The sequence below is a fragment of the Pongo abelii genome, chromosome 10 (assembly GCF_028885655.2).
Source record: "Pongo abelii isolate AG06213 chromosome 10, NHGRI_mPonAbe1-v2.0_pri, whole genome shotgun sequence".
NCBI lineage: Eukaryota > Metazoa > Chordata > Mammalia > Primates > Hominidae > Pongo > Pongo abelii.
The window spans coordinates 122546960-122561522 of record NC_071995.2 but is presented as its reverse complement, the minus strand read 5'-3'; the positions used below and the strand labels follow the sequence as shown (position 1 = coordinate 122561522).

The following is a 14563-nucleotide window of genomic DNA, read 5'->3' as shown; positions in this document are numbered from 1 at the left end:
GGACTCAGGCCTCACAACCTATAATCAGGAGCTGCTGCCAATAATTTATACCAGTTTTCCTTAACTTCTCAATGTTTCCCCCATTTCTTCCTGCTTCCCAAAGAACTACACATCTTGGGATATGTAACAGATAAAACGTGTGTAAGAATGCATGCAGGCCGGGCATAATGGTTCATGCTTGTAACCCCAGCACTTTGGGAGGCCAAGGCAGGAGGATCGTTTGAGCCCAGCAGTTTGAGAGCAGCCTGAGCAACGTGGTGAAATCCCATCTCTACAAAAAATATGAAAAATCAGCCAGGCATTACAGCACACACCTGTACTCCAAGATACTCGGGAGGCTGAAGTGGGAGGGTCACCTGAACTCAAGAGGGTCAGGCTGCAACAAGCCGTGATCACACCACTGCACTCCAGTCTGGGTGATAGAGTAAGACCTTGTCTCAAAAAACAAACAAGCAAAAAGAATGCATGCAATCAAAACCACAATGAGATACCACTTAGTATCTATCAGGATAGCTACTGTCAAAAAAAAAAAAAAAAAACAAGGCTGGGCACAGTGGCTCACACCTGTAATCCCAGCACTTTAGGAGGCTGAGGTGGGCAGATCACCTGAGGTCGGGAGTTCGAGACCAGTCTGACCAACATGGAGAAACCCCATCTCTACTAAAAATACAAAATTAGTCGGGCGAGGTGGCACATGCCTGTAATCCCAGCTACTCGGGAGGCTGAGGCAGGAGAATCACTTGAACCTGGGAGGCAGAGGCTGCAGTGAGCCGAGATTATGCCATTGCACTCCAGCCTGGGCAACAAGAGTGAAACTCTGTCTCCAAAAAAAAAAAAAAAAAAAAAAAAACAGAATATAGGCCAGCAGAGTGGCTCACACCTGTAATCCCAGCACTTTAGGAGGCCAAGGCATGTGGAGGACCACCTGAGCCTGGGGAGGTTGGGGCTGCAGTAAGCCATGATTGCACCACTGCACCCCAGCCTGGGAAACACAGTGAGACCCTGTCTCAAAAAAAAAAGAAGTTAATCACCCCAGTTATATCTTGCTCTGGCCTTTTTCATAGCTCTAGGAGTATGAGGTTCCAATGAGGCCAGGCTTGGTGACTCACGCCTATAATCCCAGCACTTTGGGAGGCCGAGATGGGCAAGGTCACTCGAGGTTAGGAGTTCGAGACCAGCATGGTGAAACCCCGTCTCTACTAAAAATACAAAAAAAAAAATCAGCCAGGCGTGGTGGTGCATGCCTGTAATCCCAGCTACTAGGGACACTAAGGCAGGAGAATTGCTTGAACCTGAGAGGCAGAAGCTGCAATGAGCTGAGATCGCACCACTGCACTCCAGCCTAGGGGACAAAGTGAGACTTCATCTGAACAACAAAAAAAAACACACAACAAAAAAGGTTCCAATGAGCTCAACAAACTTTGGCAGAGAAATTTGTTTAAATGTGGATGAAATTTGCTTAAATGTGGATGAACTGGCTTTAGTCCCAAGAAAAAGGTCTATTTTCCCTCATATTGATTTTTGAATCAACTCTAAATTGTATTACGTCTGTATTTATTATCACTTTCACACGTTTTAATTGACTCTAATTTTTCATATTCAGGTTGTCTTTGATGTTCATGTAGTGAATTAATTCTAGGCAAACCATTCACATTGCCGATAAATTCATCAATGAAACACTCACCTCAGCTGAGTACAATTTTCATTAATCCCGACTTCTAACAGGCATCCAGAGAGTACATTTTCTCCAAATAAAATGGGTTTGAAAGTTGCTGATGTACACAGACCCCTTCCAGCTATAAAAGAAAAAGATTATCCTCTTGCTACTTTTTGCTAAACAAAAGTAAAGATTAACTTCAGTTTTTCCTAAAAACAGAAAACAGTAAGTAGAAATAAAGTTGCCAGTTTTCAAAAAGTGAGATCACTGTTAGTCTAATCCTTTCAATGCTGAACAAAGGTGCCTTTATCAGACTTCTCAGATCCTGAGCGGTGGTTTCTTCAGAAGTGACACTGCCTCTGGCAGATGTGCGTAATTACCACTGAAGCACAGATTTCCTGCAGTTCAGAATGAAGTTATTTTTATGTCTCCAATTAGCACCATCCTGGGCTACAGGCAACAATAACACGGGACTCTCAAGCCAATCTCATATTTCAATCTCTTCTACTAGCAACCAGCACTTCAGGTGCAAACAATGTTAGCATTCCTTTTTAAAAAGCTGTAGAAGCAGGAAAAACCATCACCACTGTTATTCAGCAGCATGCACCTCTCTGCTAAATAAACCAACTGGGCTTTAAAATAATTGATTGCTTGATTAGATTCAAAATATGGTAATACTTCTAACAACAGTTTGCCAAAGGGCTAATCATAAGACCAAACCGGATTACCCGATTGCCAAAGATGTAAAGTCGTGACATTATTCATCCTGTTGGTATTTAGAGCTCGGACAGGCTTGCCAAGTTGGTAACCTAGATCAACACAAAAAAGGAGCGTGAGCCTGTTTCCTCCAGCACAGCAAGCCCTAACTCTGCAAATAATACAAGAGTCACGCACAAGGAAAGAAAACACATAGGCGAAGCTTTCGAAAATACCCTTGAGAGAAAGATGGCACCTTCATGGCTCTCAAAAAAAACAGTAGCTAAAGAGAAAGAATGCTTCACATTTACAGCAACTTGTTACTATGTACAACAGACTATGTAAAAAAAAAAATTACATTGCTATCACAAAAAGAATACCATGTCGGCCAGGCGTAGTGGCTCACGCCTGTAATCCTAGCACTTTGGGAGGCCGAGGCGGGTGGATCACCTGAGGTCAGAAGTTTGAGACCAGTATGGCCAATATGGCGAAACCCCTTCTCTACTAAAAGTACAAAAATTTGCTGAGGGTGTTGGTGGGCACCTGTAATCCCAGCTACTTGGGAGACTGAGGCAGGAGAATCGCTTGAACCTGGAAGGTGGAGGTTGCAGTGAGCCCAAATCATGCCATTGCACTCCAGCCTGGGCGACAAGAGTGAAACTCTGTCTCAAAAAAAAAAAAAAAAAAAAAACGAATACAGTGCCACAACAGAGAATAAAGAGGCTGGGGCAGTGGCTCATGCCTGTAATCACAACACTTTGGGAGGCTAAGGCCAGGGGATCACTTGAGGTCAGGAGTTCAAGACCAGCCTGGCCAACATGGTGAACAACAGCCTGTCTCTACTAAAAATATAAAAATTATATTAAAGTGAGCAACCCTGCAAGCCTCTCTTTGGAGAAGTAGCAGATGAATAAAGCTTCCTGTGTTGTGTGATTAAAAAAAAAAAAAAAGCCAGGAATGGTGGTGTGCACCTGTAATCCCAGCTACTCAGGAGGCTGAGGCAAGAAAATCTCTTGAACCCAGGAGGTGGAGGTTGCAATGAGCCAAGATTGCGCCACTGCACTCCAGACTGGGCAACAGAGCAAGACTCCATCTCAAAAAAAGAAAAAGAGAGAATAAGGAAAAAGGTCAGAGTCAGAAACTAAAATTGGAGAGAGTTACTTATAACCATCCTGATGGCTGGGAGTGTTGAACTAAAGTATGTTTGTAAGATCAATGACTGGCATATACTCATCTTACCAGGATTTCCAGATAATTCTTCTTCATTACCACTATTGCAGCTTAAAAATTTTACTACAAATCTCTGTGTCATTATCCCTAGAAATAAAACAAAATAAAATATAATGCGTACCATTTCACTAGGAAAAGAAATTATTCTCCATAGTGTTTTACCTTAAAATTGCATTTTGTCTTGCAAAGTATACTCTCGTTGATTAAATCATAAATGCACATAAGAGACAAGTCTAACTTAGTTTTATGGGTTATAATTATGAGAATCTTGAAAAGAGAAAAAAAAAATACTTTTCAGTGAAAGCATGCTTGCTACCCTCATCAAAGTTACCTTTCTGGTGGGCATTAATCTCTGCCCTAATAATTTTAACATTTATTTCACTGATGGTATTATTATTCCATTTGAAAATATAATGTTCTTCCACATTCACAATTCTGGGGGCTGATCCGTTATTTAAAGGAGTTTCTGCAAATACAAGAATATGTTCATAAATTAAAGACCCTCTTTGAGCCTGACTCTATTACTGGGAGGTTCTCTCTGCTTGCGTGGCCTTCCCCGAGTGCCCTGCCCCTGCCCTCCCTATCTCCAGCTCCCTAACATGGCACGGTCACTGTTTCCTTGAGGAAGCCTGCCCCGGTCCCACCAAGTCAGCATTAGCTGCCTCCTCTATGCCATCACGGTACCCAGAATGAGATCTGTTCCTTTCATTTCTATATCCCCAGCACCTGGCTCAGAGCTTGCCATGGAGCATGCACTTGGTAAAATGTTTGTGAGATGAAAGACCAGAGGGTCAGTTCCGCCAGGGCAGGGGCCCGCCATCTAGTTCCCTACTACGGCGTAGGAACTCCACTAACACTTGATGAGCTAATGAATAAATTTGAGAAGTACAACACATCAGAAAGAGACACCCAGCACTTGGGGAGGCCAAGGTGGGCGGATCACCTGAGGTCAGGAGTTCGAGACCAGCCTGGCCAGCATGGGGAAACCCTGTCTCTACTAAAAATACAAAAATTAGGCCAGGCGCGGTGGCTCACGCCTGTAATCCCAGCACTTTGGGAGGCTGAGGCAGGCAGATCACGAGGTCAGGAGTTCAAGACCAGCCTGGCCAACATAGTGAAACCCCGTCTCTACTAAAAATACAAAAAATAGCCAGGCATGGGGGCAGGCACCTGTAATCCCAGCTATTCGGGAGGCTGAGGCAGGAGAATCGCTTGAACCCAGGAGGCAGAGGTTGCAGTGAGTGGAGATTGTGTCACTACACTCCAGCCTGGGTGACAGAGTGAGACTGTCTCAAAAAAAAAAAAATACAAAAAAATACAAAAATTAGCCGGGAGTGGTGGCAGGTGCCTGTAATCCCAGCTACTCAGGAGACTAAGGCATGAGAATTGCTTGAACCTAGGAGGTGGAGGGTACAGTGAGCTGAGATCGCCCAACTGCACTCCAGCCTGGGCGACAGAGCAAGACTCTGTCTCCAATTAAAAAAAAAGAAAAGAAACAAACAAACAGTATCCTTCATTAAAAATTAAACTTCTGGTAAAATTAGCCAAACTGAGCCAGTCGCAGTGGCTCACGCCTGTAACCCCTGCACTTTGGGAGGCCAAGGCAGGTGGATCACCTGAGGTCAGGAGTTCGAAACCAGCCTGGCCAACATGGTGAAACCCCATCTCTACTAAAATACAAAAATTAGCCAGGCATATGGTGGTGGACACTTGTAATCCTAGCTACTTGGGAGACTGAGGAAGGAGAACTGCTTGAACCCAGGAGGTGGAGGTTACAGTGAGCCAAATTACACCACTGCACTCCAGCCTGGGTGACAGAGCAAGAATCCATCTCAAAAAAAAAAAAAAAAAAAAATCAGCCAAACTCTACGTAACTTATTTGGCTGCATCACAATTGGAAAGTTTAATTATCAAAAAAAAAAAAAAAAAGGAAAGAAAGCAAGAAGTGAAAATGCTGTGCCCTAAAAAGTTCTTTGACTGGCCAGGCGCGGTGGCTCACACCTGTAATCCCAGCACTTCGGGAGGCCAAGGCGAGCGGATCACCTGAGGTCGGGAGTTCACGACCACCATGACCAACAGGGAGAAACCCCATCTCTACTAAAAATACAAAATTAGCTGGGTGTGGTGGCGGGTGCCTGTAATCCCAGCTTCTCAGGGGGCTGAGGCAGGAGAATCGCTTGAACTCAGGAGGCGGAGGTTGCAGTGAGCCGAGATCATGCCATTGCACTCCAGCCTGGGTGACGAGAACAAAACTCTGCCTCAAAAACAAAAAAAAAGAATTCTTTAACTATCAAACATTTAAGAAAAGGTTCATGGAAGCTGGAACTAGAAGGGTCAGTGGAACTCAGAGAATCCAGGACTGTGGAGGAGCAGGCTCAAGGTCACAAGGACCACTCTAAAGCCCAGCAAGACAGAACGAGGAACAAATGAAATGCTCCTGGCAGATTTTTCTAACTATTGTGAACCTTTTTAAATGACTAACAAAAATATACACTCTGAGGGTATATATTACTTGTAAGAAATGACATATCAGTTTCTGAAGAAATGACGTTGAAGTGTAACATTAAATACCTGTATTGGTGATGAATTTGTCTAGGTCAGTTGCTTCCTCATAGATTACTTTTGGTGTAACTATGCCTAAAGAGATAACATAAATTAACTTCCACAGGCGTACACATGGCCTACCACGATCACACTTATTCAAAGTATAGCTTATCAAGCAAATATGGTAACTGCAACTGCCCAGGGTGCCGACTACAAAACTCTCCCCACTCCCCAAAAACCATCAGATGGGAGTCCCCAACCTCTTAGCATCTAATTATAACTGAGGAAGAAAATCCACAACAAACACACAAACAAACAAAAACCAGGGTCACTGTGACATAAAAACAAATATGCAGTTCACTGCTGGTGGCAATACAAAATGGTGCAGACACTGTAGAAAACAATTGGCTGGGCGCAGTGGCTCACGCCTATCATCCCAGCACTTTGGGAGGCCGAGGAGGGCGGATTGCCTGAGGTCAGGAGTTCCAGACCAGTCTGGCCAAGATGGTGAAACCTCGTCTCTACTAAAAATACAAAAAAATTAGCCAGGCGCGGTGGCTCACGCCTGTAATCCCAGCACTCTGGGAGGCCGAGGTGGGTGGATCACCTGAGGTCAGGAGTTCGAGATCTGCCTGGCCAACATGGTGAAATGCCATCTCTACTAAACTTCGTCTCTACTAAAAATACAAAAATTAGCAGGGCATGGTGGCGGGTGCCTGTAATCCCAGCTACTCGGGAGGCTGAGGCAGAAGAATCGCTTGAACCCAGGAGGTGGAGGTTGGCTGTGAGCCGAGATCGCGCCATCGCACTCCAGCCTGGGGGACAAGAGCGAGACTTCGTCTCGAAAAAAAAAAAAAAAAAAATTAGCCAGGTGTGGTGGCACACGCCTGTAATCTCAGCTACTTGGGAGGCTGAGGCAGGGGAATCGCTTGAACCAGGAAAGTGGAGGTTGCAGTGAGCCGAGATCACGCCACTGCACTCCAGCCTGGGTGACAGAGCGAGACTCCGTCTCAAAAAAAAAACCAAAAAAACAATTTGGTGGGTCCTCAAGAAGTCATATTAGCATGACCTGTCAGTTCCACTTCTAGGTGTCTACCCAAAAGAAATAAAAACACACATCTACGCAAGAACTTGGACACGAGTGTTCATGGCAGCGCTATTCACAACAGTCAGAGATGAAAACAACCCACATGTCCATCAACTGACGAATGGACAAACACAATGTGCTCTGTCCATGCGACAGACTATGATTCAGCCATAAAAAGGAATGAAGCGCTGCCACACGCTACAACACGGATGAACCATGGCACACCATGCTAAGTGAAAGAAGCCAGACACAAAAGGCCAGCCACATAGTGTATGATTCTATTTCTAGGGAACACTCAGAATAAGCAATCCATGGAGACAGAAAGCAGACTGGTGGCTGCCAGGGGCTGAGGGAAGAGGGGTAGGGAGTGACTGCTAATGGGTACAGATGCCCTTCTGAGGTGATGAAACGTTCTGGAACTAGAGAGAGGTGATGGTGGCACAACAGTGTGGAAGGTACTAATGTCAATGAATTGTACACTTTAAAATGGTTAATTTTGGCGGGACGCGGTGGCTTACACCTGTAATCTCAGCACTTTGGAAGGCCTAGGAGAGTGGATCACCTGAGGTCCGGAGTTCAAGGCCAGCCTGGCCAACATGGTGAAACCCCATCTCTACCAAAAACACAAAAATTAGCCAGGCATGGTGGCAGGCACCTGTAGTCCCAGCTACTCGGGAGGCTGAGGCAGGAGAATCGCTTGAACTTAGGAGGCGGAGGGTGCAGTGAGCCGAGATCGCGCCACTGCACTCCAACCTGTGTGATGGAAAAACAAACAAAAAGGCTAATTTTATGTTATTTGAATTCTACTTCAATTTCAAAATAATTAATATGCAATATGCTGTCTTATGGAACTAAACTTTTTCCAAAGAAAATAATTGGCAGTTAAAATATTATTTGAAGTTGAACCAGTAGAAATGATTTACATTCTCATGAGATCATACTTTATATTCATGTTTGGGTCTGTGTTCTTTTTTCAAAGAAATGTAACATACCTCCTAAGGCAACATTCTTTATCTTCGCATTGATAATACCATCTCGTTCTTGGTATAGTTCCAAATTAGTAACGCATTTAACATCAAAATTGTGAAGAAATGCCACTGGGGCATTCTGCATACACTGCCCAGCCAGGGATACCTGAGGGAGAAGGGCAAAGCCAACAGATTTATGGCCTCTCTCCTAATCATACAAAATAGATCAGCATCCCTTAAAAATGTTCTTTCTGCAGCCTGCTCCCATTGCTGGTTTGGTTTCAGCAACGGCAAGTTCACCGACTAGATGACCCGCTTTAGCAAAACATCTAACTGATTTGCCCATCAAGGTCTGGAAGCCACTAGTTGTGGAGTCACAGTAAATATTATCTAATAAAAACAAAGAAAATCCCTTGTCCTGTTCTATTTAGTTTGCAGAGACATGACTATATTTAACTTCATGTTCTCTCTCTCATCACAACCAGAGTTTAATACCATAATAATGGATTCACATGAATAGGAAAGAGAAACTTTCACCTCCTATGCTTTCTTCCCACAAATACCACTCCTCATTATGTTGAACTTAAAAAAAAGATTTCAGGTTGGGAGCAGTGGCTCACACCTGTAATCCCATCATTTTGGAAGGCTGTAGTGGGAGAATCATTTGAGCCCAGGAGTTCAAGACCAACCTGGGCAACATAGCAAGACCCTGTCTCTACAAAAAGTAAAAAATTAACCGGGCATAGTGGCATGCACCTATAGTCCCAGCTACTTGGGAGGCTGAGGTGGGAGGATTGCTTGAGCCCAGGAGATGGAGGCTGCAGTGAGCTGTCACTACACTCACTGCACTCCAGCCTGGGTGACAGAGCAAGACCCTGTCATTCATTCATTCATGCATTCATACATAGATATAGAAATGATTCCATATACAACCTTACAGCCTTAAAATATTTTTCAAAATTCTAGAATGGTAAATAAAACGATGTATTTATCTAACTATTGTTTTTTATACTGGACCCTACTTGAGGATAGTGAGTGGGAAGAGGGAGAGGATCAGAAAAAAACTATTGGGTACTTGGCTTAGTACCTAGGTGACAAATAATCTGTACAACAAAACCCCATGACACAAGTTTACCTATATAACAAACCTGCACATGTAGCCCTGAACCTAAAATAAAAGTTTAAAAAGAAAAAGAAGTAAAGAATGATAGTTACTGCTAGCCAGGCATCGAGGCTCACACTGTAATTCCAACACTTTGGCCAAGGCAGAAGAATTTCGAGGCCAGGAGTTTAAGACCCACCTGGGCAACATAGTGAAACCCCCATCTCCACAGAAAAATTTTTGGCTGGGCGCAGTGGCTCAAGCCTGTAATCCCAGCACGTTGGGAGGCCAAAGTGGGCAGATCACTTCAGCCCAGAAGTTAAAAAGACCAGCCTCGGCAACATGGCAAAACCCACCTCTACAAAAAATTAGCCAGGAATGGTGGCGTGTGCCTGTAGTCTCAGCTACTTGGGAAGCTGAGGTAGGAGGATCACCTGAATGTGGGAGGTCAGGGCTGCAGGGAGTTGAGATCACGCCAGTGCACTCCACCCTAGGTGACAGAGCAAGACTATGTCTCAAACCAAAACAAATTTTTTTAATTAAAAAAAAAAAAAAAAGACTCATGCCTGTAATCCCAGCACTTTGGGAGGCCGAGGCAGGCGGATCACCTGAGGTCAGGAATTCGAGACCAGCCTGACCAACATGGAGAAACCCCGTCTCTACTAAAAATACAAAATTAGCTGGGCGTGGTGGTGCATGCCTGTAATCTCAACTACTTGGGAAAGCTGAGGCAGGAGAATCGCTTGAATCCGGGAGGCGGAGGTTGCGGTGAGCCGAGATTGTGCCATTACACTCCAGCCTGGGCAAAAAGAGCGAAACTCTGTCTCAAAAAAAAAAAAAAGAAAAAGAATGATAGCTACTTCCATGGAAACTTATAGAAAATCTTTTGGTTTTATTTTGTAAGTTCACTCTGAGTTTTAAGCAAAGACAGTGATTAAGAGTGACTATATATTTTATTAATATGGAGAACATAAACAGTTAAGTCCCTGAAAGGTAGAAAGGAGGAAAATAAGTAACTTAAAAAGAGATTTTAAAGAGAAATATGACTTAACAATAGGACAGGAAAAATAAAAGAAGGGTCTAGTGGCCAGGCGTGGTGGCTCATGCCTGTAATCCCAGCACTTTGGGAGGCCGAGGCGCTCGGATCACAGGGTCAAGAGATCGATATCATCCAGGCCAACATGGTGAAACCCTGTCTGTACTAAAAATACAAAAAACTGGCTGGGTGCGGTGGCACACGCCTGTAGTCCCAGCTACTGGGGAGGCTGAGGCAGGAGAATCACTTGAACCCGGGAGGCAGAGGTTGCAGTGAGCCGAGATCTTGCACTGCACTTCAGCCTAGGCGGTAAGAGCGAGACTCCGTTTCAAAAAAAAAAAACAGAACGGTCTAGCATACTAATATTGCAATGATTACCTGCGGAATAGTGAAATATGCCTTCTTTACAGTCATAATGGGATCTCCTTGTTTGTAACCAAAGTCTGCAAAGTCTTTCGCATCAGTATCCACATATACTTCAAAGGAAGAGTCCTGCTTGGGGGAACTGAAAATCAATAAGAAAGGCTGAATAGTTTCAGTTATCTGCAAAAACACAATTCTGCCTTAATGTTGTTCTTTACTCTTGTTTTCTGAGACGGAGTCTCACTCCGTCACCCAGGCTGGAGTGCAGTGGCGCGATCTTTGTTCACTGCTACCCCTGCCTCCCAGGTTCAAGCAATTCTTGTGCCTCAGTCTCCCGAGTAAGCTGGGATTACAGGTGCCCACCACCATACCTGGCTAATTTTTTGTATTTTTAGTAGAGATGGGGTTTCGCCACATACCCAGGCTCATCTTGAACTCCCAACCTCAGGTGATCAGCCTGCCTCAGCATCCCAAAGTGCTGGGATTACAGACGTGACCCACTGCACCCAGCCTCTTTGTTTTGTTTTGTTTTGTTTTGTTTGTTTTGGACCAGAGTCTCGCTCTGTCGCCCAGGCTGGAGTGCAGTGGAGCGATCTTGGCTCAAGCTCCACCTCCCGGGTTCAGGCCATTCTCCTGCTTCAGCCTCCCTAGTAGCTGGGACTACAGGCGCGTGCCACCATGCCTGGCTAATTTTTTGTATTTTTAGTAGAGACAGGGTTTCACCATGTTAGCCAGGATGGTCTCGATCTCCTGACCTCATGATCTGCCCGCCTCGGCCTCCCAAAGTGCTGGGATTACAGGCGTGAGCCACCGCTCCCGGCCTACTTTTTAATTACAAAAACCATAGATATAAATTTTTAACAATCCCAAACTGTAAAATACAGAACATTAAAATCTCCCATGAGCCACCACTCCTTTGCCTCCCCTAAAAAAGCACCATAAGCTGTTTTCAATGTCAATCAATTTCTTTTCAATGAGGCCCAGTTTTTTCAAATAATGCAAAATAAATTGGCTAACTGAAATCTAGAATTGAACCCTTTAGGCACGGAACCTCTGGAGAGGGGTTGGGAAAAACGTGACCACGTTATAGGGCCTACTAGAGTATGGCCCCACCAGGGCGGGAGAACAATGCCCCATCCCAGGCGGCTGCTCAGACACTTACACAGCACCATGATAGAAGTAACCAAGGAAGGGTGTGTTGGCAAGGGGCGACTGCACACACAGAAAGGGAAACCAATTGGGGACACCACGTGTCATCGTCCCAGCAGAGCAGAGCTGATCAAAAGGAGGATTGACATCTCCTCCAAACACGCCGGTGAAGCAGGACTGTCTGAACAGCTTTGTTAAATTTGATGAGCATTCCTGGAAGACAAACATAAAGACAGGAGCTGTGACCGCGGTCAGGATCTCCTGGCAAGTGTGACGAATGCTAACTCTTATTTAAGTAAGCAAGAAAACCTATAATCTGTGTCTCATCTAAAAGTGCCTTGTGCCCACAAAAAGTAAAATAGTTCTAGAATTTCTTTTGTCAATTCCCCAAATAAGCCTCCAAGTCAGAAACTTCAAGCATTCAAGGGAACCATAGTTTTACTAAGGACATGAGATACTCCCAGTAAAACAAAAGAAGAAAAGATAGTACAGAATAGATCTCAAATGAAGACAAAAACATAGTAAACCTCCTTTCTTAATTGTCATCACCATTCAAACCCTTAGCCCAGAAAAGCCTCCAGACATTTAGAGTGAGGGGAAATGTTCCACATTCCACAAGGATCCTCCAGGCCTTCACTAGATTATAACATGACCCAATTAATGTCATCAAGAAATTGCTTGGGGCTGGGTGCAGTGGCTCACACCTGTAATCCCAACACTTTGGGAGGCCGAGGCAGGTGGATCACTTGAGGTCAGGAGTTTGAGACCAAACTGGCCAACATGGTGAAGCCCTATATTTACTAAAAATACAAAAATTAGCCAGGTATGGTGGTGGGCACCTGTAATCCCAGCTACTCAGGAGGCTGAGCCATGAGAATTGCTTGAGCCCAGGAGGCAGAGGTTACGGTAAGCCGAGATCACACACTGCACTCCATCCTGGGAAACACAGTGAGATTCTGTCTCAAAAAAAAAAAGAAATAAATAAATTACTTGGACTGCATGCAGTGCGTCGCGCCTGAAATCCTAACATTTTGGGAGGCTGAGGTGGAATGAATGCTTGAGCCCAGAAGTTTGAGACCAGCCTAGGCAACATAGAGAGACTCAGCCCCGACAAAATTTAAAAAAAAAAAAAAATTAGCTGGCCATGGTGGTGCACATCTGTGAACCCAGCTACTCAGGAGGTTGAGGAAAGGACTGCTTGAGTCCAGGAGGCTGAGGCTGCAGTGAGCTATGATTGGGCCACTGAAGTCCAGCCTGGGCAACAGAACAAAACCCTGTCTCTTAAAAAAAAAGAAAAGACCGGGCGCAGTGGCTCACACCTGTAATCCCAGCACTTTGGGAGGCTGAGGCAGGCGGATCACCTAGGGTCAGGAGTTCAAAACCATCCTGGCCAACATGGTGAAACCCCGTCTCTTCTAAAAATGTAAAAATTAGCAGGGTATGGTGGTGGGTGCCTGTAGTCCCAGCTACTCAGGAGGCTGAGGCAGGAGAATCGCTTGAACCCAAGAGGAGGAGGTTGCAGTGAGCTGAGATTGCGCCACTGCACTCCAGCCTAGGCGACAGAGCGAGACTCCATCTCAAAAAAAAAAAAAAGAGTAAAGTACATCATACATTTGGTTCAGGTATCATTAGAATTGTCAAATGCCCCTCCTTCTCTTCCTTCCAGGCCACGCTGTGTCCCATGTCTGACTCCCTTTTGCATGTGTTGTGCTGTGTACTACAGTACCAGCCCCTGACGTCCTTTAGTATTCTGGATCAGTGACGTCTTCAGATAACCACAATGCAGCAGCACTTTATACACCATCAATTTTTAATTTGAATTGCTCTTATTTCAAACAACAGATCACTTCTCTACCATCAATAAACAAAGATTCAGGACATAATTTAACTTACAGCTCTCTGGATCCTTCGTGAAACAAGGAAAAATACAGATGAATATCTGAATCAAGTAACTTCTCTTTTTTTTGAGACGGAGTCTTGTTCTGTCACCCAGGCTGGAGTGCAGTGGTGTGATCTCTGCTCACTGCAACCTCTGCTTCCTGGGTTCAAGTGATTCTCCTGCCTCAGCCTCCCAAATAGCTGGGATTATAGGTGTGTGCCACCACGCCTGGCTAATTTTTTTATTTTTAGTAGAGACGGGGTTTCACCATGTTGGCCAGGATGGTCTCTATCTCCTGACCTCATGATCAACCCGCCTCGGCCTCCCAAAGTGCTGGGATTACAGTCGTGAGCCACCGTGCCCGGTCGCTGTACTTTACTCTTTTAATTAAATTTAATTGTTCTTAGGATAATTTTTAGTGTAAAAATCACAATATTGGCCGGGTGTGGTGGCTCACGCCTGTAATCCCAGCACTTTGGGAAGCCAAGGTGGGTAGATCACTTGAAGTCAGGAGTTCGAGGCCAGCCTGGTGAACATGGCAAAACTCGTCTCTACTGAAAATACAAAAATTAGCCAGGTGTGGTGGTGCACGCCTGTAATCCCAGCTACTCAGCAAGGTGAGGCAGAAGAATTGCTTGAACCCGGGAGGCGGAGGTTGCAGCGCGCCGAGATCGCACCACTGTACTCCAGCCTGGGCGACAGACCAAGACTCTGTCTTAAAAAAAAAAAAGAATGACAATATTAATGCAGACCCTAAACTTCCCTTTCCTGGTTTGTGAAACCAACCATGAATGATAGGACACTTAAAAATTTGCTAAGAGGGTGGATCTTATGTTAAGTGCTTTTACCACA

The 14563-nt window shown here is 44.8% G+C and overlaps 1 protein-coding gene across 4 annotated transcripts in view; it reads right to left on the bottom strand.

The window, feature by feature from the left end:
• The window catches only part of TCTN2 (tectonic family member 2), a 38523-nt gene that overhangs the window by 9832 nt on the left and 14128 nt on the right, over positions 1–14563 (bottom strand). For 2 of the 4 annotated variants that reach the window (XM_024257113.3, XM_024257114.3), the window contains exons 6-13: positions 11846–12045; positions 10699–10825; positions 8207–8348; positions 6155–6220; positions 3915–4049; positions 3593–3670; positions 2386–2466; positions 1685–1796 (exon numbers count right to left, since the gene is read on the bottom strand). In XM_024257113.3, coding sequence (XP_024112881.2) covers positions 1685–1796; positions 2386–2466; positions 3593–3670; positions 3915–4049; positions 6155–6220; positions 8207–8348; positions 10699–10825; positions 11846–12045 — 941 coding nt within the window. The remainder of the gene's footprint in view (positions 1–1684; positions 1797–2385; positions 2467–3592; positions 3671–3914; positions 4050–6154; positions 6221–8206; positions 8349–10698; positions 10826–11845; positions 12046–14563) is intronic. The other 2 variants (XM_054527691.2, XM_063711962.1) reach the window with 1 other exon arrangement.